The 26,104-nt window shown below is 32.5% G+C and overlaps 1 protein-coding gene across 1 annotated transcript in view; it reads left to right on the top strand.

The window, feature by feature from the left end:
- WDPCP (WD repeat containing planar cell polarity effector) overlaps window positions 1-26,104 on the top strand; it is a 266,206-nt gene that overhangs the window by 113,600 nt on the left and 126,502 nt on the right. The window contains exon 12 of the mRNA XM_051975375.1: window positions 8,621-8,684. Within this exon, the coding sequence (XP_051831335.1) occupies window positions 8,621-8,684 (64 nt within the window). The remainder of the gene's footprint in view (window positions 1-8,620; window positions 8,685-26,104) is intronic.

Genomic DNA, 26,104 nt, shown 5'->3' with positions numbered 1-26,104 from the left:
TCAGACATGCACTCCAGGACTTTAGGGCAAGAGCACCAGGTTAAGAAGCACACAAATTATACTTTTTTTTAACTAAGCTCCCCCAAACTTCACCTCTTTTCCACCTCAAATATGCTTTTTTTTACCCACAAAAGATCAATTATATTCATTCATATGCCAAATGTCTCCAAAAGCAAAGATTTTTATTTAGGACTTAAGATTGAACACTTAAAAATAAAAAGAAAACTTCTTAAGATTTCTCTCTGGAATGAAAGTGTCAGTGCAAATTTCATCTTAGCAAATTTATTCATGTATTCATAATAATATGTAACATTTCTATAGTGGAGGTTTAAGGTTTGTTTCATTCCTTACTTATGTTATTGTATTTGTTTTTCATAGCAACCCTGTGGGGTCATTACTATAGGTATTAGATTATATTAGTACCTTGATAATAGGGATTATTTGATTCTTTCCATTTGTAACTCTAGTACCTAGCATTTAATAAGGGTCTATTGATTATTTCTATTTTGTTGATAATGAAATTGAATTTAAGAGAAAATGAATGACTTAAATAATTGGAGCTTCTACCCAGGTCTCTGGACTTCATGTATAATTATTCTTTTTTTTTCTATACCACATTTCCTTCCAAATCATAGACTAGCAGAACTGGGAGACTTTAGGAATCATCTTTATTGACTCTATTATTTTATAGATGAGGGGAACTGAGGCAGCCTTAACTCTTACAGTCCTCTCTAGAGTTGACTATTCTCATCCTTACTACAGTGAACCAGCAGGAATCAACATATTGATTTTTTTCTCTTTGGCTTCCCTTAACTGTTTTTTTTTTGTTTGTTTGTTTGTTTGTTTTTGTTTTTGTTTTTGTTTTTGTTTTTGTTTTTGTTTTTTTTTAGTGCTGTCATCTGAGAGTAGGGAATGGAAACTTTCCTATTGCTATTTTACACATGACATTTTAACTACAATAATATCTTAGCATAAAACTCAGGATATTTAGCTTCTTATACTTCCTTTAATAAATCTGTAAGCACATTACATCAAAACAGTATCTTTCATCATTTATTATGTAATCTTTTAGGCCTTATTTTTATACAATGACATACTAAGCAACTATTTGGCTTTGATGCCGAATTGTCCTTAAAATCTTGGTTCTCAAAAAATGTTTCATATTACTTGTTAAAAAATGAAAATCATGTTTGTAGTTGTTTGTAGTTGTCATTGGCAATATATTCCTGTTTTGTGCCTTATTATACAACCATGTGTAAATTTATGCTTTCTGTGTATTTGAGCAGTGTATTTTTTTAATCTATTGAAATGTATGTGTTATACATTTCATAATGTTCTCAGTAGATATATTGCTGCAAATGTGTCTACTAAAACATGCAATTACCTGGCCTGCCAACCTTTCACATTCATTACATTCAAAACTAAAATTCCTATTTTTCCTTTCCAAACTTTCCCTGTTTTTGAGATCCCCCATTTTTCTCGATTCTATGCCCATTCTTCTTATAATGGAATCTTGGAGTTCTTTTGCAATGCTCCAATTCCCTTCCCATCCTATACCTTACCTTTTTCCATAAATATACAATTAATTCTGCCTTTTGCATTGTTCCCATAGTCGTCATCCTAACTCAGGCCCATATTACCTCTTGCTTGGAATATTGTGATCATTTCCTTAATTTTTTATTTCCCTGTCTTACATTTTCACCCTAACCCTACTTTCAAATCCATTTTTCAATCCAAATGAATCCTTCTAAAGCATTTAGAATCCTTCTACATCCTTCTGATCTAATTGTGTCACTCTGCCATTTAAAAGTCTTTAATTGATCTACATTTTCAATCAAATCAAGGCTATACTTAGTAGATCCTCAATAAATATTGATTGAGTACAGGATTCTGGATCTCTGGAGAACAGAATTGAAGCAACAAGTGGAAGTTGCTCAGAGGCAGATTTCTATTCCAGATGAGGAAAGTCTTCCTAAGAATTGTTGTTTTCAATTATATCTGGCTCTCGGTAAACCTTTTCGGGAGTTTTTTTGACAGGGATACTGGAGTGGTTTGCTATTTCTTTCTCTAGCTCTTTTTACAGATGGAAAAATTAAGACAAACAGGGTTAAGTGATTTGCCTCATCAGGTAGTAAATGTCTAAGGTCAGATTTGAATTTCCAAATTCAAGGGCCCAGCAATCTATCCATTGTGCCTCCTAGCTATGCCCTCCTACATTAAGAATTAGTTCCCGAAAATAAAATGGATTGATGATTTATTGATAGTGTTGAGGCAACATAGTATAGTAGAAGGAGTTCTGGGCTTGGAATTAGGAACTGTGTGCTACACAGCATCTAGTACCTCAGTTTCCTCATCTGTAAAAAAAAAATAATAATAATACTTCCACTACCTGCATCACAGGATTATTGTGGGGAAAGAATTTTGTAAACTTCAACATGCTATGTAAACATAAGTTATTATTATCTTGTTATTTTCAGTCAGTCAATAAATATTTATTACACTAAAAGATAGACCCTGCCCTTAAGGATCTTACTATCCAGAGAGAAAAGATAGCACAAAAGGAAGTTAAATAGGAAAATAAGAAAAGGAGAATAAAAGTACTCAGTATGGGAGGGACCATGATGGAGTCCAATCCAAAGGAGTATAGCTGGATGGGAAATGAAAAGATGGCTATCCCGGGTGCTCTTCCTAAATAGAGGCTTTGGGAAGAGTTCTTTGCTCTGCTCTCCAACCTTCCCATTTAAGTCAGAATTCAAACGGATTTTGACAGGCCAAAATATTGGGCTCTGTCTGATAAAATGAAGTAAAATTAATTTAAAATTTTCCACTGGGGTTCAAGAAATTAATCTTATAAGTACAAGATAGCGGATGCATAATTAAATAATAGTTTGGAAAAGATGTTTCAGTTCTGGTGAACTGGAAGCTGAAAATGAACAAACAATGTGACATAGCAGCCAAAAAAAAAAAAAAACCTTAAGAAGGCTTGGAATAAGAAACATAACTGTAGAATGAGAATATAAAAGTTAAATTTATGCCATACTACAGAATGAGAAGTTGATGGTTCAATTGTACACTCTGCCCCATTCAGACTACATATAGTTCCAGTTACCCCAAGTAAGAGACAACATTGTTAAAAAAGGAGAATGTCCAGAGGAGAGCCACCCACATGGTGATGGGCCTTTAGTCCATGTCATTTATGGACTTGTTGAAGAAACTAAGTATTTAACCTAGAGAAGAAAAGGCCAAAGGGAAGCATTATAGTAGTCTTTATGTACTTGAAAAGCAGTGATGTGGAACAAGTGTTATATTTGTTATGTTTGGTCTCAGAAGACTGGCCTAGGAAAAAAATGGCTACAGTAAGAGGCAACTTTAGACTTGGTATCAGGAAAATATTCCTGACAATTAGATCTATTCAAAATGGGAATGAATTGTCATAAAGGTACTGGGTTCTCCCCTCCTTGGAGGTCTTCAAGCAAAGGCTCAATGACCGCTTGGCAACTATATCATAAAAAAGATTTTATGGACTATAGACATACCTTGGAGATATTATGGGTTCAGTTCCAGACCACCTCCATAAAGCAAATATTGCAATAAAGTAAGTCACGTGAGTTTTTTTTAAGTTTCCTAGGGCATATGCAAGTTAAATCTACACAATACTGTACTCTACTAAGGGTACAATAATATTATGTTTTTAAAAATCAATATATATATTTTAATTAAAAAATGCTTTCTTGCTAAAAAATCCTAACCATCATCTGAATCTTTAGCAAGTCATAATCTTTTTGCTAGAAGAGGGTCTTGCTTCAGTTTGATGGCAGCTAACTAATCAGGATGGTGGTTGCTGAAGGCTGGGATGACTGTGAAAAATTTTAAAAATAAAAGAACAATGAAGTTTGCCCCAATGATCTATTCTTCCTTTCACTTGAACATTTAGAGGCCATTGTAGGTTATTAATTAGCCTAATTTCTGTAGGTTTGTACAAAAAAGAAGAATAGGAAGGTCTGAGGAAAAGGAGAGAGATGGGCAACAGCCAGTTGGTGGAGCAATCAGAACACACAAACTTTTTATTGATTGGGTTCATTATCTATATTGGTGTGATTACAATAGTAACATCTAAGATCACTGATCACAAATCATTAAAACAGATATAATAATAATGAAAAAGTTTGAAATATTGTATTAATTACCAAAATGTGACACAGAAATACAATTTGAGTATGTTATTGGGATAGTGGTGTCAATAAACTTGCTTAGTGAAAGATTGCCACAAGCTTTCATTTTGTAAAAAATACAGTATCTACAAAGTATATAACAAAATGAGATTTGTTTTAAAGCAAAGGAAGAAAAACAGTAAAAAAAAGACCATGGTAGGGTTATTAATTGACCTAATTTCAATGTTATTATGTCTTAGAGATTAGGAAAGCTAGAGGAAAAAAAGAGAGAGAGAGGGAAAAGGTTGATTGATAAACCAGTCAGAGCACAAACCACATTTATTGATTATGTTCATAATCCTGGCACCACAAAATAATTACAAAGATCAATGAACACAGATCACCATAACAGACATATTAATGATGATGAAAAAGTTTGAAATATTGCAAGACTTTGCCAACATGTAACACAGAGGCACAATGGGAGCTTGTGGTATTGGAAAAAAATGACACTATTAGACTTGCTCTATGCAGGTTTACCATAGACCTTCAATTTGTAAAATAAAACAAAACAAAACACACAATATCTTTGAAGTATAGTGAAGTGAAGCATAAGAAAATGATGTAAAGGGGCAGCTAGGTGGAAAGAGCATCAGCCTTAAAATCAGGAGGACCTGAAATAACATGTTCTAGTTCTGTGACCCTAGGCAAGTCACTTAACCCCAATTGTCTCAGCCAAAAGAAAAAGAAAGAAAGAAAAAGAAAACGAGGTAAACTTGTGTTGAATGAATCAATCAGTAGTTTTAAATTTTTCTTGCATCATGGACCCCTTCGGTAGTCTGGTGACATCTATGGACTCCTTTTTAAAACAATATTTTTAAATAATTGAAAAAAGTGGTAAATTTCAGTTAGAGGTTAGTGAAAATAAAAATGTAATTTTCCCATCAAATTTTCTATCACTGTTCACCTAAAATCTAGCCACGGCTAGGTAATCAGTGAACAAGTGAATGGGAGGAGGATGTGAATAAACAAAGAAAGAACTCTAAGAGTAGATCATTGTTGATGCTCTATTTATGTATGTGTTAGAATAGATGCCCTCTAGTGTAATGTTCAGATCTGAAAGTTCATAATGCAAAATAAAAATGTTTATGCCAAAAAGAGATTCTTTGGGTTTGCTCTAAAGAAAGCAAGTTGTCAAATATTAGGCAGATTTATTGATTTAAAATTTTTTATTGCTTGAATGGATCTATGATATAGTTCCAGTGATGCAAATTAAGACCCATCGGGCTTTTTGGGGAGTCCTGAGATAAGGCATGAAAAAGAAAAATTTAACACCTCATTGAGGATCATAGAAATTGCTTTTTTTGAAATCCCTGTTTTGGGTAATGGATTATACCTTGAATTATACATGAATATTACCCTTAATTGAACTGAAATATATTCTCCCACAACTTTCCTCTGCTTAGCTCTGACACTCTAGCTCCCTTCTTTTCTAGCTAGGTAAGTGAGACACAAAGGTCTAGAAAGATGAAATGTGTTAGACTGTATTTTATAGCACAAGATATTGAAGATAGAAGGATAGAATAGGTTAGGACATGGTCTTTGGAACAAAATAGTAAGTCTCCTTTCAGTTTCTCATTATTTATTGAATAATGGGTAGACCTCGAGCACATCAATCCTTCTTGTTCCCTGTTTTAAATTTCTTTATCTGCAGAAAGCAAAAAAAATCATTCCTGTCCTCTTTTTATTTCATTGGGATATTATTGTAAGGAAGAATTAAACATAAGTTAAAGAACTTTTTAAACAAAAAAATGCATAAAAACAATCAATTTTTGTTATTTTCATGCCAAATTTATTCAAATGCTTTTTGAGAAAAGTCTAGATTAGGGAAAAACTCTTTAATTTGCAAAGATAGGAAGGTTAAAAAAATTAGAGGGAGGAAGCAAAAATATTTATAAGTGATATTCAAGATCTTAGGAATCCTTATCTTCTTTCAAAGCCTATCTCAGGTATCACCACCTCCTGCTAAGCCTTTTCTGACCCTTTCCCCTAATTGTTAGTACTCTGGCTCCTCAAATTACCTTGTATTTACTTGTTGATTTATTTTTGGTATCCAGAAGTCCAATTAAAGTTTTTTGTGGACAGAGATTATTCTTGTTTTGTCTTTGTATCTCCAGTGATAGCACAGAGACTTATAGTTAAGTATTTCTAAATATTGAATTGAATTAACTGATCATCACCTAATATATTGCTTAGAATATATATCAGAAGTTCAACAGATATTTGTTGAAGTTAAAGTTAAAGATTTAGAAGATTTTTTATGTTAATGATAGAACATGTTTGGAAAAACAAGGCAGTAGTTGGGGATGGGGGCAGGGAGTAGGGATAGAGAGCAGAAGCCTCAGTAAATGAATGACCACCTATTTTCTATAGAATTATAAGTAGTCAGGAGGCAGGTTGTGAAATCTACAAGTGAATGGGAGGAGGATGTGAATAAACAAAGAAAGAGAGTACATGTTTAAACACACACGCATGCACACACACACACACACACAGAGAGAACATTACCATATTCTTGCTATCATATTATCAGTAATTGAGAGCAGGAAAATCTGCACTAGGATGTCTCAAGAGTAAGCAGGATGGTTATTTGTGAATCTAAGAATGGATCATCCATAGGTAGTGCAGAAAATAGTTCTATGGTCCTAGTACTTAAAAAAAAATAGCATTAAAGCATTTGAAATTTTGATTTAAATTAATCTGTACACAGAAACCTCACTGTGAGGATCCAAAGTTAATACAATATACAGCAGTTTTTTTTTCCCTTCCCCCAAAAGTCAGTCCTAAGTCTTCATTTGTACCTTAATTTTCATTTCCAGTGCCACTTCATTTATTACCTCTTGTTTAGACTTGCAATAGCTCCTTAATTCATCTCTCTCTGCCTTCAGTTTTACTTCCCTTTTAATCCATTATTCAATTCAAATTAATTTTCAAAGAACACCCAACCACTAGTACAGATTCCAGAGTGGCAATCAGCCTATTGGAAAAGAAACCATACCCAGCACCTGAAAACCAATACATCTCATCTACCTCATAGACTTTCCTATAGGGCAGGCAGCCAAAGATAAGGAGAAATGTGACCTCCAACTAATACCACTTTAAAGACAAATCATTTGCTAAAGATAATCTTGAGCCCGCCCCTTTTCTCTTCCCTCCTTTAAAAAAGTCCTAGTCAGGGGAGCTGACAAATATAAAGTATTAAATATTATATTGGTCAACAAATCTTGTTGGTTTCCTCAAATTTTTTTTAACTATTTCAGTAACAAAAAGATTTTTAAGTTAGTTTGCAGAAAGAATATATTAAATACAAATAGATTTTCCCCCATTTTTTTTTCTTTTGTAATTTAGAATCAGCACTCTTTTTCTTTATCTCCAAATTCCCCTATATGCTACCCAGGAAAATCTAGAATCTCTTAGTTATTAACTAGCTTGTTTCTATAATCAGAATCACTGCCAATTATATCTATGTAAATCCCAGTACTCAGGCAATATGAAAGGGTCCTTTTGTTCCTGAAGCTTGTGCAGGAAGGACTTTCACTACAAGCTTTTCCTTTGAGAGCTGTCCAACTCTCTGTAAGGATTACCAGGTTATCTTCATGTTCTCAGTCATATTAACCCAAAGTAAAGTAAAACCTTTTAAAATTATTTTTAAAATAGTTTTCCTTACTCTGTTATATAAGGGGCAGGCAGGAAGAAATCATTCTTTATTTCGAGTATTTTAGAAAATTTTAATCTTTAGGTACAACAACTTGCTGGTGTTTCTGTTTTTAAAATTTATGCAGCCAATTTAGGTAGTAAAAGAACACTTGATTCCTCATGCTTAATTGGATAAATATTATATTCCTTTAGTAATAGTAGATCACATTCATATACTTGGTGGTTTGTGAAACATTCCTCTTTGATTATATTGCTCACAACATATTAACTTATGAAAGTTATTTATAAGTAGAGTCTCATACCTTCTCCTACAAAATATCATAAATGAAAAAACTCTTTCCTAATCATTTTTAAAAAAAAGAATTTGTGATTTAACTATAATTCCGTTGTTAAGAGTCTTGGAAAATACAGGGCATCCCAAATGTCTTAATGTAGTTTTAAGCCTCAATAGCTTAAGATAATAGCTTTTAATAGATTTTTTTAAAGCTTTTTTAGCTTAAAACTGCACTAGGACTTTGTAATATTTGAAATTTTTTCTTGACGTTAAGTCTTTAAAATTTCAGATATAGAAGGATTTGCACAAAACCTGGAGAAGACACTGTATTTGAAAAATAATTTTTCAAATGGATCAAAAATAGCAACAACCAAAAAAATCCACCATAGAACACAAACTCAGAAAACAAATCCGAGTAGCTTCTTTTCTTTTGTGATACTATCTTAGCTACTAGACTAATAATTTCTTTTACTTATAGGTACCAGAGATTTGAAAAGGCCTTTCTCCTAGCAGTTGATATTGGTGCTCGGGACCTGTTTATGGTGAGTCATTGCTAGAGATGATTATATGTCTTCAACTCTCAGGCTGAGTTAGTTGTCAGCTTTTGTGGCCATTAAAAAGGATTAGTGTCATTTGCAGCCTTAGACACATGGTGGGAAAGGCATTATTCCTCTTGGCTTGTACCTTTACCATCATGAAATTGGTCAATAGCTATCTAGTTATCTTTTGGCTTGTTGACATTTTTCTTACCATGGCCAGAGGGCTGTTTAATGTTTTTTAAGGAATTAATTTATAGTCCTTGAACTTTTATCTTCACATGCCTCAATGTGGGTAGATGACACCTTTCTATCTAATAAGCTTAAATGTTTCTAAATCCATTCCTTTAAGACTAACAGCTGCCCAGGACAAGACACAAGGGCAGACCATGGCCTGGGCATCTTGAGTGCTCTTAGTTTGTTTCTTAGATTTCATTGAAAAGTGACAACTGATGAAAGCATCCAGAAGTACTTTTAAAGTCACAAAACTGCAAGATAGACCCAAGGGACTGTTGATTTCCTGCACTCACGGGTCCTCCCATTTAATTAGCTACAGAAGTAAAATTAACCAGCTCTTTAAAGGTTCTGTGTTCAGGCTCCACATGGGGCTCTTGTTTTATAAGGCCTTGCACCACAATGTCACAGTGAGGTCAGAGGGATAAAGACAACTGTGCTTTCCTAATATCACAGCATGTTGCTGCTCTGCAGCCCATTTCATTGTTTTCAAAGAAACAATAAGAAAAAGCTCATTTAAAAAAAAAAAGAAAAGAAAAAACATATGGTAAACCCTTTTGTTTGGTTCTTTTGTACAATAAAGACATTCTATGGTTTAAATTAAGCTTTGACATTTAATGTTACTATCAGATTATCTCATTATCACTTGCCTCCAGTTCAATCTTAGTATTTCAATTGTAACTTGTTGTTTTTTTCAGTTCTTTTCTTTTTAGTTATGAAAAATTCCTTTATGATTACATAAAAATGTTTATGGTATTTGTTTTATAGTCTTAAATATCTGCTTCTATTACATCCAACTAAATGTACATCCAACTAAACTTTTAAAATACAGTAACTAAAAACTTATTTAAAATACCCAAATTTTAGTAAAATTAATATATATAATCTTGAACTTTTTTATTTTCCCTCTATTTCAATTTTTTTTTTCATTTTTAAAAACAAACTTATCATTAGTCACCTCCAGAACAGGAAAATAAAATTAAAGGTACTTATTTAGATTTTGCTGTCTGGTAGTTAAAAATTACTAAATCTCACATTTGGAATGGCTTTGTTGCCTAGATGTTGAATTTTTCTACTCTGGTTACCAGATAATACAATTTATCAAAGTTGAAATCCAAACTTCTCCCAGATTATGTCTTTTTTATCTCAAAATTTTTCTGAGCCTACTTTTCCCATTATTGTGTTCAGTCATTATTATTGGGATCATGTAAAATAATATTATCAATGAGAAATCACTGACGATTATAATATTCTTTTTTAGAGAAGTTTTAAATGTTATTTCAAGTTTCATTTTTCTGGCACATATCAGTCCAAGTATAATAACAATAAAAATACTTTAAAATTAATTGTGACACTTTAACAATAAGGTTGTGTCCACTTTAAAACAGGTTTTGTTTTTTAGTCTATTATATATGTTCAAAGTATAAGAAAATAAAGGCAACTTGGACAATCTAAAGCATGAGGGGAGATTCTTTCTTGTGTCTTTGTCCCCTTTATAAACAAAAGTCTTCTCAAAGGCTGATTAGACTCTTCTCTGTAGGGATTCCTTCCTTTAAAACCTTAAATAGGTAATAAAATAGTTTCAGTTTCCCTTTTTGTTTTTAAAAAGTAAATAAGATTTTTATCCCCATACAATGGAAAGTCCCCCTTAGTTCACTTTATGAAATTTTGATTAATTATTTCAGAGGCTGCCTTAGACTCTTTTAGTCTTTAAACAAAAGTTTTGTGTAAGCCCATAAGTAATTTATATAGAGCACCTAACATATTGTTTTACATGTTAAAATCTTCTATGTTAAGATTTTGTCATTTCCTACTGAGGCTAAATTACTGCAATTATTTCACTTGCATATAATAATGTAAGATACCACTCTACTACTTACTGCGAATCGGTGCCTCTTCTAAGTCTAAACATGTCTGGTATAAAGAGGGTTAGCAATCCAAGAAACCCATCTACTAGAGATGATTTCAATGACCAAAAGGCTCCCTGACTCAAAAATATCTTCCTTAATAGTCTGAATATGGCACCTTTAAGATTACAAAGAGATAAATTAAAAAGATAAGATAATGTCTCCACAAAGGTCACAGTTCAAATCTATTTTATTACCTAGAAGCAATCCTCTATCTGTTAGTACCTATTTATGATGTAAAGTACAGGATGGGTAAGTTTCTTGAAGGGATGGGGGAAGAAAAAAAATCAACACATAACAATTAGCCCTGGATAGTTGGTTTAGGGAACAGGATTGCTGGATAAAGGATGATTATTACTTTTTTGAGATGGAGGTGGAAATGAGGGGAAGAAAGATTTATAAACAAGAGTGTAAGTAATGAAAATACTATTTGCCTTTTAATTTTGTCTAAGATAGGTTCTGAATATAAACTCATATTATTATTAATAATAGTAATATCTAGATTTCTCAAATGTCTTGATATGTCTTCCTTTGTTAGTAATAGGGAGCAGAACTTGAAAGACATAAAATAATGTTAATAATTCCAATTCTTATGTGGAAAATGGGCATGACTTACCAATGACATTTCTTCATCAAACTGTATTTTTGACCACAGCACATAACAGTAGAGAGAGAGAGAGAGAGAGAGAGAGAGAGAGAGAGAGAGAGAGCGCGAGCACAAAATAAAACATTTTCATATTCATGTTATGGATAGGTAATTTGGGGAGTAATATGGTAAGATCATTGAAAGAGAGCTGGTAGCAAAGATGGGAAGGAGGAGAATGAAAGAGGTCAAGTGAAACAGTCAGCTCTTCTGATTGATATTAATCCCAGAAAATTGGAATTTTCCCTGACCATAGGATAGTGCTAGGGGAAAAAAAAAACAGATTAAATCAAGTTATTACTGTTTGCTCCCAGTGGAAATCTATACTTCCCATTTCTCTAAGCACTGTCTTTTAGCAAAGAAGTTGTGAGGACCTTATTCTTTCTTTTTTGTTTTTTTGTTTTAAATTTAATAACCATGACAAATCACCAAATAAATAGACCAAACAAGGAAGAAAAACTTGAATAAAACTCTGAACATTTAACAAATTAGCCCCTCAAAATTAAGATCAACAAACAAGAAGAACTTTTATTATGTTGTATTTCTAAGTCTAAAGTTTCATTACATATATATGTGTGTATGTGTGTGTATACATATATAGAGAGTTCATTTATACATATCTTCATATAAGTTCAATGCATATACAGTTCTGCTTCTGCTTATCATGCTTGGTATCTTTTCATATGGGTCATTCTGAGTATCTTTACATTTATATTTGCTATTTACATTATTATATCATAATATATTGAGCCATTCTTCAATTGCTTTATATATTAGTTTTCTTTTCTTTTTCTAATTACGACTAAAAAATAGCTAGTAAATTATGTTTTTGCATAGTTATGAATATTTTTGTAGATTAAGAACTTTCCCTCTCCCCATCATGGTGTTTTTAGCATAAAGAAATAGCAGTTGCCCTTGTGTATGTTTACAGGTAAATTCCTAAGTATTTTTTTTTTACTGCTTGTAGTAATTTAAAGTGGCATTTCTCTTTCTATTCTTATTTGCTGAATTTTGTTGGTAATATACAGAAACGGTAATGATCAATTACCTCCTTTTATAGATGTGGAAATTGAGGCCCAAAGAAGTTAAAAGGTCTTAAAGCAAGTCATCAGATTTAGTCCAGCACTCCATACCACATGGCCAGCCTGTTGTCAAATCTTGTTATTTCTACATTCACGGTATTTTTTATATATGGTCCCTTTTATCCACTTAGATAGGTACAACAACATTCAGATGCCCTATCAGGAGGATGATTGCAGTAACGAACATTCCATGGGGTATCCTTACTTTGTCTCTCTCTCAACTCCATATTATCCTCTACCCACTTGTCAAGATGATTTTTCTAAAACATTGGTTTAATCATGTCACCAAATTGCTCAACAATATACATGACTTTTTATCATCTCTAGGATCAAATATAAAGGGCTCTGTTTAGCATTTGAAGATTTTCTTAACCTGTCCCCTTCCTGCTTTCTCCATTGTTCATTCTCTTTCCCACTGTGTAGTCTATGAGCCAGCCTTACTGACTTACTTGAATGTCCTTGAATATTAAAAAAATTCTTTATCTCTCACAGTTGTGCTTCTGTGCTGGCTGGTCTGCATAGATTTGTCCCCCTCATTGCCATGTCTTTGTCTACCTGGTTTTATTTAAGACTTAGCTCATAGTCCCACTTTCAGCAAGAGGACTTTCCTGTCTCCCTAACTTCTAGTAGTACCTTCCCCCTCAAATTATCTTCACCTATTCTGTATATATCTTGAACATACATAATTGTCTACATATTATCTCCCCCAATAAAATATAAGCTCCTTGTGGGCAGAGACTTTCTTTACTCCCATCCCCTTTGTTTCTTCATTGCTTAGCACAACCCCTAAAACAGAAAGCACTAAATGAAATGCTTGTTAACTGGGACAAGTGAAGAATTATGCATAAGAAAGAGTATAAAGATGTTACCTAGGGAGACGAAGGGTCAATCAGTGGACTGACTACATGCTTCGTTAGTAACCATCCAATGTCAAGAGACAGGGATCCAGGTATTAAGTGGATACCCCTGTGGTGAATTTATAGAAAGCCACACAGGATAGGAAGTCATAATTGTACAGGGAGTTGTAGAGATCTGTATCACTGGAAGCATATCAAAAATCCACTGGAGTATTGCAATGATTTCATTCATTTGTTTGAGCAATAAAAATGTTCTTTTTCATAATGAGAATATCACAGTGCCATTTTCTAGCATTTTTTTTAAAGAATTTTGTTCATTTACATTTACTTTTACAACTGCTAGATTTGTCTTTTACAAAGTTATTTTATTGGAAAGGAATATATAATCTTATTATTTCTTGTTTTTAACTGTAACTTAAAATGTTTCTATAGAAACTTACTTTCCCACATATTAATAACCATGTGAGTTTCTTAATTTGGATTTTCCATTCAAAATAAGAGTATCCCTTTGATGTTATATTAATCCAATCCTATTCTTACCACCTTGGATTTTCAACACCATTTGTTCTCCATTTTTGTTTCCCTGAAATGCACTTCTCAAATTTAGTATTATTACCACTATGATATTTTGAGGGTTTTTTTTTATAGTCTGCTAACAACTGCTTTATCTTTATTTGAAAAGTTATGGATTGTTTAGAGGATTTTTTTTTACTTAGAGTCTTGTTTATTTTACCAAGATTTCACAGAAGTCCATATGTCTCTTTACAAATTTTTGAAAGACTAAAAGCTTCTCATGTCTTGCCTCCAAACAGCATAGGCTGTTTTTAAAATCTGAGACATATTGTTTTGACAAAATAGTAACAAACATCCAAACAAAACCCAATACAAAGTACATAAAAACAGCTTATTGCTAGAAGAATGGAATTTTTAATACTCATTTTGGTACCAATTTTAGTTTTTCTGAAACCCCATAAAAAGCTATAAAGAAATCACTTAAACAGATTTAAAAGACCACAGGGGTTGCAAGTGGGCATTGGTTGCAAGTGACTGAAACAGAGCAAAAAATGATTGGCTAAGAGAATGTCTTACCTCTTATACTTGCATTTTCAAAAAGCAAGCAGTTTAATACTGGGAGTTTGGTGGGCAATCAGGGTTCACAGCACTTCTTGAATAAGACCCCTATAGGGAGGAAAAAAGTAATTTCTCTCTCTTGAGTGCCTCCATAAAGCCTGGTGTCTTGCAGTGGATTCATTTGCCCAGAAGGATCTTATCAAGGAAGAGGATCCAAAGCTCTGAGAATCACTTGAATGAAAGGAAGAGGTTTCTCTCTTCCTTCCTCATCAGCCATAATGCTTTGAAGTAAAACCACTCAACTAATAGAAGACATTGAATTAAGTGACTGAAAGAAGATCTAAGTGACATTAAATAGAGATACAGCCACTCAAGAGAGAAGGCAGTTTCCAAGATCAGGACCTCTGACAGCAGAGTCAGAAGGAAGCACACTCTTGACAGTTTGGTAGTGAACCACAGAGAGATTTGAACAGGAAAAAAACAGGTCCCATAGTTCTGGAACTATGAATCACATTGATACTTTTCCTAACTCAGCTACTTCACTACCATAGTGTTCACCCCTTGTGTTCATCCTTCCCATCATCATTCCACTGATGTATATGTATTTCTGTATACACCCTAGATTTGATTGGAAGGATCATAGCTGATGTTCTTTCTATGACATCTTGAGCAAATACTTTTACTAAGAACTAATTGTTAATGGAAAATTCATATACTATAGTGTTAGGAATGCAGACCCAGAAATAGCAGCCACTCTCTAAAGACCAAATTGGAAATTGTAAGTGCTACTTGGCAACATAGTCTAAAGGCATGCTACATTTGTAGTATGTTATATTAGCTCCAAATCCTTTATTCTGAATCTGATACAAATACAATTTTCCATATTTCTCTGAATTCATATTCATCTCTTTCTCTATGATACATTCATATATTATTTCCATATTGATGGGCATATATTTTATTTCCAGATTTTCATTAACCCAAATAACTTAACTTTAAATGTTTATAAAATAAATAGTTTAGTAACTCTTCTTGCATGAGCAATTAGATCATTTAGTGGACAGAGCACATGGCTTGGAATTAAAAGGACTCATCTTTCTGAGTTCAAATCTGGCCTCAGATACTTACTAGTTTTGTGACTACGGACAAGTGATTTAACCTGGTTTGCCTCATTTTCCTCATTGATTTGGAGAAAATGGCAAACCACTCACTAGAGTGGTTTTATCTTTAGAGTTTATATTTCTTAGAGTTTTATTTTTGCCAAAAAAATCCAAAAGGAATCATATGGAGTTGAATGAAAATGATTAAGCAACAAAAATAAAACTTACATAGAATGGATTAAAAATGACAACCAATTTTTGTACCAACTTTTAGATTAGCATACCTGAATTTCCATGTTGACTTCAGCAATTTTTCTCATCTTTTACTAACTTTAGTAGTTTATTGGTACCTCAAATTTTTCTGATTATTGTTTTTAATATTATTTTGGGTAGTTATTAATAATTTGCATTTTTTGACCAATGATCTATTAGGAAATGACTGAAACATATATTTTTTATAAATTACTCATATGTTTGAGAGTTCAGCTGTATCAGAATAGTTAATGCAAAGAATCTTTTATAATCCATATATTTTCCTTCAGTTATAGCTGCATTGATTTTATTTGTGCATAAAGCTTTCAATTTTATATGATCAAGTTTATTTATTATGCTTTTTATCACATCTTCTTTTCCATTTCCATATCTCAGAAAGATATTACCATTTTTATATTTAATTTTTAGAATACATTTTATTGATGTCTTGTATCTTTACATCAATAATATTTCAATTTACCTTTCCTAGATTAAACATCCCATCTAATGAGGAAAATAATGAAAAAAATATCCCATATATTGATCACATCTGACAATGCATACAGTCTTCTATCCTAGTAGACCTCCATGCCATTATAAGGAAGTATATTTCATTTATTTCTTCTTTGGATTTCATTATGTTTGGTTTGCCACTCATGTGCCATGTTTTGTTTTTTAGTTAATTCTAAGTCAATAGGCCCTCAATATCTTTCTAGTTTTTTGCTATCTCACAGTATTCCTGTGACTATTGTGGTTTATATTAGACAGTTATTTTTGTCACTGATACCTTTGGGGGTATATCTAAAATAATGGGATTACTGGACCAAAGCAACTTTGAACTTTTGCTGCATGATTCAAAATTGATCTCCAGAATAGTTAAATCATCAACTATAGTAGAGTTCTGCCAATAATTCATTATTATCTCTGTTTTACCCCAAGCCCTCATGAGATCAACTAGCATTTATTAAGCACCTGCTATTTGCCAGGAATATGCTATAGATAACAAAGAAAGGCAAAGATAGTCTTTGCTCTTAAGGAGCTCACAGTTATTTAGACTGTGAAAACAACATCCAAACAAGTATGTACAAGCAAGTTTCAGGGCAAACTGGAAATTATCAACAAAAAGAAGATCCTAGAATTAAGAGTGATTGGGAAAAGTTTTAAGCCTGGGTGACTAGAAGGATGATGGTACCCTCAATTAATAGTTAGAAAGAAGGAAGAATTTAAGGGAGAAAATAATGAGTTCAGTTTTGGATATGTTAAGTTTGAGATATCTGTGAGACATCTAGTTGTAGAGATGTTTGATAGTCGGAAGTATGAGTCTGGAAGTCAGCAGAGGTTTGGACTATAATAAAATTTGATAAAGGGAAAACAAATTCAGCAGTCATAAATATGAATGTGGGATAAAAGCATTCATTAACTCCAACATAGATTAAAAAAGAAAACAATAATTTGTTGAATACAAGAAACACACTTGGAAATTTATTATATGCAGTTAATGGAAGGCTGGAGCAGAATTTATTATGCCTCAGCTGAAGACATATGCAAAGATTATATGCCTACAAAATTTGCTAAAGACACAAATATGGAATGAATGGCTAACTTACTAGATGAGAGTTTAAGATCCAAAATGATCTCGATAGATAAAACCACTGATTTAAATATAATAAGATGAAATTTAATAGGGGTAAATATAGTCTTACATTTCGTTTAACAAAGTTGATTTTATAGTATAAGATAGATGAGGTGTGGTTAGATGGTAGTTTATCTAAAATGATCCCAGGGTTTAAGTAAACTGGAGTTTCAGTATGTCAACAGTGTTGCTTAATAGACAAAAAAAGTTAATGTGATCTTGATCTGTATTAAGAGGGGAATTATTTCCAGGAAAAAGTGGTGATAGGCCCATTATACTACATTTTGCCTTGATCCCACTACAGCTGGAATCTTGTACTTAATTTTGAACATAACAATTTTTTGTTATATGTCTGTATCTATATAAAACACTGATTATTAGATTATCACTTAGAACCATGCCTTTCAGATAATTTTTTTTTTATCTCAGAGATCTTATTTTGTTGGTGCTCAGTCATTTCATTAATGTTTGACTCTTCCTAACCCCATTTGGGTTTTTTGTTTTTTTTTTTTTTTGGAAAAGATATTGGAATGATTTGCCATTTCCTTTTCCAACTCCTGGAAATCAAGGCAAGGAAATCAAGGGTCTCACAGCTAGTAAGTGTCTGAGGCCAGATTTGAACTCTGGAAAATGAGGCTTCTTGAGTTCAGGCTCAACACTCTTCACTGTGCCACAAACCTCAAATTTTCCCAATTTTGCTGTATTTTTACTTTACTTTAATTTTGCTGTGTTTTGAGTACTGGTGTCTACATAGTTTTCATGGTGTTCATTGCTTTGTTAAAGTCTTTTGGTTTCTATTCTAAATCAATGATTCTCCTATCATACATATAAGATTTTTAAAGTTATTACATGTGTCTTACTTCACTTCTTTTATTAACCTTTTCAATCACAGTTATAATTTTTACAGCCATACAGACTCATTTCTGGGATTATAGTTATTGTTGGTGCAGAATATTTTTCTTTTCCTGTATATTTCTCATGACATTCTTTTATTCTATTGTAATTAGTATAGTGTATTATAAACTTTTTCTTTGATTACGCAGTTGTTTAGTATATCTGCTGGTTTTTCAACCAGGAATTCCTTGTTAGGATTTTCTCACTCTCTCCTTGTAATTATTATCATTTTTTTCTTTCTTTAGCACATTTCTAGCTCTTCTGAAGTGATGAAGGGGGAGCTAGCCTTAGATACATTTTTTTACTCTGCCATCTTGCCACAATATGCCAGAATATTTAATTTAAATAATGCTGGGTTTAAGGCCCGTGCTTCCTAATTTTGCATATTTTATATTACAATTTTCTTAGTTATATGTTCTTTGTCTTCCTTGAGAAATCTATTATATTTTTGATTAATGTTCTTTAATAATTAAAATGGGTTTTTGGAGTTTTCTTTTTTCCAAAACATTTGGAATATTGTTTTCTTATTATAACTTTGGGATTTATAACATATCTATGATTGTCGAATTTTGTATTCTTCCTATCATTCCTTTAGTCAAAATTTTGTGGATTCTTTCTGTTTGTATTTTTTTCTCTTTTTGCTAAGGCTTATATATTTTTTGATGATTTCCTAAAATACATGTTATTAATTTATTTTTTCCTAAGTTTCTCTTATATATTTGTTCACTTGGTTTTGCATATCTTCCAATTTTTTGGAAATTTCCATAAATTTCTGAGATTGTTTCTCTGTTGGTTGATATCTTAATTCTATTTATCTTTTCTACTTTATGTCTGTTGTTTAATTTTCATGGTTATATTCAAGAATGTATTTACTATACTATTTACTTTCTATATTTTTTAAAACATCTTTTTATTCTAACTTATGTTTCTCTAAGGAATTTTTATTTCCTTCAAGCTCTTCTTTTTTGGGGCCTATGATTTTCTTTCCCATATAAATTACTGCTTATTTACTTTAAATGTGTGCTTTATCTATTTGAGGATGTCTTGAGATACTTGGATTATGCATTTTTCTTTTCACATCACTTTTGGTTCTCTATTCTTTATAGACAATCTATTGGGGGATTTTTTTTCTTTGTTTTTTATTGCAATAGCCTTTTTCTTTACATTGCTTATTTTCTATTTTAGTTGTTTTTATTACCCCTTTTTGGAGAGGTATATGAACTTTGGTTCCCTCAGAACCTTTTATTATCTTAAATCAAAAAAATTCTTATTTCTCAAAATAATACTTTCTGATGTGGGTTAACCTTAAACTAGCATGCAACCAAGTTTATATAATTGTGGCTGGTAGCCCTCAGCATTTAGTAATTTTCTCCACCAAGATATTAAAAGCTTCCACATGGAAAGAGGAAAGAAAAAAGTTCTTTTTTCTTCTTAATCCCAATATTTTTCAAAGATGCATAAAATTAATTTTTCATTTTACAGACTGAAAAACTATAATCCTATGAAATTTAAAGAATTTTCTTATAAGTTACAAGAGATTATAATGATGCCTGCTTAACTCCTAAAATAATTATTGTATATCAGCAAAAAACAAACAAACAAAACAACAACAACCCCAAAGCAAAAAACAAAATTTATCATGGTCATTATATAAACAAGGAAATATGGGGCATCCCCAAAGTTTGGCAATATATAGCTTGCTCTCCTTGAAGGAATATTCTTAAGGAGGAATATTCTATTTTTAAAATAATTCAGATTCAAAAAGTCTCTTAGCCAAATTCTGCATATGACTCTGCTAGTATATAATGTTATATCCAACTTTGCACAAAAGTGGCATGATAAATCTAAATTCACATACTTTTAGACTTAACTGTTAAAGTAAGTATCCTCCTGTACCCAGTCATGCCTCTTTTGAATGTCACAATCCCAAGTCTCCTGACTTTCTTATATTTTCTCTGAGATTTGGAAATCCCTCAAGTATTTTTTTCCTGTTACCAAACTGACTCTGAGATCCTTCCATCCTGATAGAGTTAAAAGAGGTAAAGCTGATAAATAACTCAAGATAATCTGTGTACGAGTCTTAAAGAAATTTTTTGTCCAATACTTTAAGAAAACTGTCCCTTATAAGATATGGAACTTTTGTCCATTTTATAACTCATGATTCTTTTATCTTTGCATTTCTTTCATAATTTAGGATACCCCTGCCTTTTTATGCCTCAAGAATGAACATACCACAAGTTAATTTTTCTTTATTCACATTGATAATATCATAACTACAGACAGTAAATATTTACAGGTCTTCTTTTGTATTCAAAATTCACTTGGAACTACTCATTTTTAGTTTCCTCTTCACATTTATAGTCTTATCTATAAACTATGTTACTGGAGGTAATGAGTAGATTTGTAATAAAAACCACACAACCTCTAAATTGGGATTAGAAGCAAATTGTAATGCATATGGCTCAGTGTAAGGAAGTAAAAAGTTCATTTGTTGTCTCAAGGTGTTATATTCTCCAAGGAGAGAAGCAATTGTGTAATGATAGGTAGAACCTCAAGGTATTGTGCCATTTTGTCTAGTACTAAAAATGATTTGAGACTTAAAAAAAATTAATTGTTAATTAATTTGTTAATTTTAACTATTTACAGTCAGTGTTCTATGCTTTTGAAAATACAGGTAATACCCTACTCACTCCATCTGAATAAAATGTTAAATGTGGCACCAAGCTCTAGTCACTGAGAATGCCATATCCTTGGTACACTGAATGGATCACCCCCTCTGGACTTGTGTTGGATGGCAGGAGGGTGGGTCTGCCTCTTGGACAACTCTCCTTCTGGCAGCCTCAGGTTACTTAACCACTGGCATAATGCCTATTGGAAGGCCATCTGTGCTTTCTGATAGTGCTGTAGAAAGGCCCACTGCTGCTGTTGTTCAGCCATCTGTGCCTTCCCCTGGCATGATTTGAGTAGGGTGCCTTACATCTGCCGCTCCTAGGTACTTGATTGCTGAGCAAGAAAGTGCAGAACTGTTTCCCTAGCTCTTTTTTATATTAAAAAGAGTTTTGCATCATTCATCTTAAGGAAATAGACTAACCACTCACCACGAACGTTAGTAACATGATTTTAAATATCAGTGGAATATTCTTTGTTTTTGTTTTAATTCTAAACATATAGAAAAATGTGTGTACTTACAAAATAACTCTCCAATTTTTGAATTCTTCCAAATATCTTCTACATTTGGTCTTCTTTAAACAGAATGAAATGGAACCATTTTGACTACTGCAACTGACCAAATCCAGTAGCATTTATTCTGAGTATAACTGATATAATTCCCTGCTGTATCATATTGGTGTCCTATGACAAGACCATTCAGTTCTATATAACAGTGTGGGTCCATACAATTAATATACACTGAAATCTAAGTGGACAAAAATCTAAATATGACCTATTTAATTTAAATTTCTAATTATTATATTGTATTATGTTCTTTGCATTAAGCAAAGGAGGAGGTTAGGAATAATGTGTGCCTATATGCCAAAGAGGCATGTAAATTATATGGAAAAATTTGAAATTCTAGTTTAATTCAGCTCACTCATATTTCATACCTTAAAAAAAGCTTTCATTTTACTAACTCTACCAATAGGGAATCCTAAGATGTTTTATACCAAATATAATATATAGTCCAAATTAATGTAACTCTTGGATAAGAGTATACATTGAAGGTTATTTGTTCAACAATTTTGTAGTAAGTCAGAATTTTAAATGAAACTTCTAACTTGTCATATTTATCAAATAACTATGAAAGGACCTAAAATTCTTTTAAATTATGAAAGTATGAATTTTGAAAATTACTTTTAAAGAAACAATTAATGATATGTATATTTACTTTGACCCAATGATCCTGATATTGGGCATGTACCACAAGGCTGCCAAAGACAGAAAAAAAAGCCAATCAATATACACCAAAATATTCATAATAGCATATTTTATGGTAGCAAAAAAAACCAAAAAAGAAAAGGGGGGAGAATGGCTGAAAAAACTATTGTTCATGAATAAAATAGTATATTGTTATACCACAAGAATAACAAATATAAGAAACTGAGGGAAACATAGGAAGATTTTTATGAACTGATGAAGACTGAAATAAACAGAACCAAAAGAACAATAGACGGGGGATTTCAACAATGTAAATGAAGAGATTTCTAACAGGAAGCAAACTGTGGGTAACTGAAAAGTCAATGAACATTCTACAAAATGAATAGGTAGAAATGTTGTTTAGATGTTTTTTAATCTTGTTTGACTATGACGCTATTAGGGATTTTCTTGACAGAGATATGAGAGCGTTTTGCCATTTCCTTCACTCATTTTACTAATGAGGAACTGAGGCAGAGTTAAGTGACTTGCCCACAATCACATATGTAGAAAGGTGTTTGAGACCAGATTGGAACTCATGAAGTTGATTCTTCCTGATTCCAAGGTCTATGCTCTCCTAGATGTCTAGATAAGTAGGATACCATGAACTTCTACAGTGTGAGTTGGTATTGTAAGAAAAGTAATGAACAACAATAAAAAAAGGGATTGGCGTTGTGATTTTTGTGTTGTTTAGAGGAAAACCAATTAAAGGAAAAGACAACTTCTTTTAGTAAGTGGGATGATGATAACTGAAAAGAGAGAGAATGCTGGACTGCCCAGTCTAGATTCTTATATTTCTGCTGAGGAGAATGACCTTTAGACTGAAAAAGACGGACAAAAATGGCTAATAGATAGTTGTTACCCAAAATAAGTAAAGTCAGTATGAGAGAACCTAGCACCCTTAATGAAAGTCATCCAGCCCAGAAGAACTAGGTCCTGAAAGAATTTTCAGATGTGATTACGAGAATCATATGACCAGCAAGATGGTCAAATAGTTGTTTCCTGAAAACTTCCCTCCTTCCAGAACTTCAAGAGAAGGAGGAGAATTTGCACCAAATATAAAGGAGTTATGAGTTAATTCACAAAACAAAAAGATAGACTGCCCTTACAAGGCAAAAACCTCATTAACACAGTGTTATAATTTGATTCCTAATTTCTTTCTCATGCTTTTTCCCTTTTGGTCTGATTTTTCTTCTACATTTCAAATATGGAAATATATTTAAAAGGATTGCAAATGTTTATCCTATATCAGATTGCTTACTGTCTTGGGAAGAGAGGCAGTAAAGAAAAGAGGGGAACAAATTTGGAACACAAAATCTTACAAAAATGAATGCTGAGAACTATCTTTACATGTATTTGGAGAAATAAAATACTTTGAGGGGGGAAAGAAAAATGAGGGGAACATATAGAAATAAATTATGTGAATAATCAAAAAAAAGAAGTAATCTACTTGTCTTAGGAAAAACATTTTATTCTGTGGAATTTAAACCAAACATGACTGCAGATAGAAAGTGAATACATTTGCTTATACTTGTATTCCTAATACACAGCACAATGCCTGGTACTTTGTAAGTGCTTAATACATGTTTGTTGATTTAATAAATGCTTTTTGAGTCTATTTAGAGGTTACTTAGTAGAAGAACCCTGGACCAGAAGACTCTTATATCCTGGTCTATGAAGAGACTAAGACTTGCCAAAAATACAGTGTTATAGATCTACAAATCTGTGGGAAGAGGAGAAACCAAAGAGTGAGTTGGTTCCTTATAAGCAATAATAAGGGAAGAAGAGAAGAGCTAAAAGACCTAAAAGTCAATACAGAAAGCTTAAATAAAAACCTACATCACAAGCAAATAAATTAATATGGAATATTACAGAAACAGAAGGAAGAGTGAGTAAAACTCAATCAGAGAAATCAATGACTATGGAATAAATATTGTAATGTAGAGGAAATGGACTAATATTATTTGATAAAAGTGACAATCCTGATGATTTCTGAGAGATTATGGATCAACTTCAAGGAATTCTAAAGTGGCTCCAAAGAGAAATAAAACTATTAACAAAACAAATTAGGAATAAATTTAGATCAGGAATTAAAGCTTTTCATAAAGAATTTAAAAAACACAAGTAGTAGAGTAGAAAAATCTCAGTATATAAAGGAGAAGTTTTCCAAAACAGTAAACGTTCTGAGGGAAAGAATAAAAGACTTAGAACATAGAAACACCGAAATAGAGAAAATTTGGCAGAATGAAAACAAAAAGCAATGACATTAAAAGAACACAAATTCAAAACTAGACCTTGAAGAAAGGAAGCATGTATATCTTTTAAAGATTATGATATCTCTGAAGTACATAAATCAAAAAGTCTGATTACCAAAATACAGAAAATAATACAAGAAAACTTCAGAATTTCAGAATACAGACAAGAAATCATTAATCAATCAAATCCACAGTGCATTTGTGGAGTGGGGGTGGGGTGGAGGTATGGGGGTGGGAAGTTTAGAGTATATAGCAGGTAATAGTCAAATATGACAATTTCAATAAAATTAAAGCAACCAAGAAAAGGATTTTTGAATATGAAAGAAATGCTATTTGAATAGTACAGGATTATTTTATAGTGATGAGAAAAATTACAGGAGAGATGGCAGTAAAAAGTAAAAGCACTAGTTTGAGTTGTAGTTTGACAACTGAAATTACATATCCTTCAAACATGAAAGTAATAATCAATGAAAAAATGGACATGCAATAAAACTGAAAAAATCTTTAAGGGAAGAGGGAAAGGTGAACAGAATATTGAGTTTATTAAAAAAAAACCTTCTCAAGAGAAATACAATAAAGGTAAATTTGTACAATTATCACAAAAGAGGGAGGGAGGGAAGGAGGGGGAGAGAGAGAGAGAGAGAGAGAGAGAGGAGAGGAGAGGAGAGGAGAGGAGAGGAGAGGAGAGGAGAGGAGAGGAGAGGAGAGGAGAGGAGAGGAGAGGAGAGGAGAGAGAGAGGACAGGAGAGAAGAGGAGAGGAGAGGAGAGAGAAAAAAAGGGGAGAAAGAAGAGAGAGGTGGAGATGAAAGATCAAAGGACAAAAAGGACTTAAGATACTAAAAATACTAAAGATTTAAAGGTTATTTAGAGAATTAGGAGAAGAGAAAGTAGAAGACAAATATTCCATGAATCCATCTAAGTACCTGATCCTCCAAGTGAATCAGTGTGTTTTATGGGAGAAAATAAGTGGAAAGTTAAATAAATGGAGTACAAGAGATAAAGAAGAGGGGTATGTTATATATCCCTCCCAAATACTTGTGTAAAAAAAAATCCATTTGCCCATCAATTGGAGAATGGCTGGGTAAATTGTGGTATATGAATGTTATGGAATATTATTGTTCTGTAAGAAATGACCAGCAGGATGAATACAGAGAGGCTTGGAGAGACCTACATGAACTGATGCTAAGTGAAATGAGCAGAACCAGGAGATCATTATACACTTCGACAACGATATTGTATGAGGACATATTTTGATGGAAGTGGATTTCTTTGACAAAGAGACCTGAGTTTCAATTGATAAATGATGGACAAAAGCAGCTACACCCAAAGAAAGAACACTGGGAAACGAATGTGAACTATCTGCATTTTTGTTTTTCTTCCCGGATTATTTATACCTTCTGAATCCAATTCTCCCTACGCAACAAGAGAACTGTTCGGTTCTGCAAACATATATTGTATCTAGGATATACTGCAACATATCCAACATATAAAGGACTGCTTGCCATCTAGGGGAGGGGGTGGAGGGAGGGAGGGGAAAAAAAATCGGAACAGAAATGAGTGTAAATATAATGTAATTATTAAATAAAAA

Source organism: Antechinus flavipes, chromosome 2 (genome assembly GCF_016432865.1).
Source record: "Antechinus flavipes isolate AdamAnt ecotype Samford, QLD, Australia chromosome 2, AdamAnt_v2, whole genome shotgun sequence".
Lineage (NCBI taxonomy): Eukaryota > Metazoa > Chordata > Mammalia > Dasyuromorphia > Dasyuridae > Antechinus > Antechinus flavipes.
Note: the sequence above shows the minus strand (reverse complement) of the source record. Positions and strands in the feature narration are given on the sequence as shown.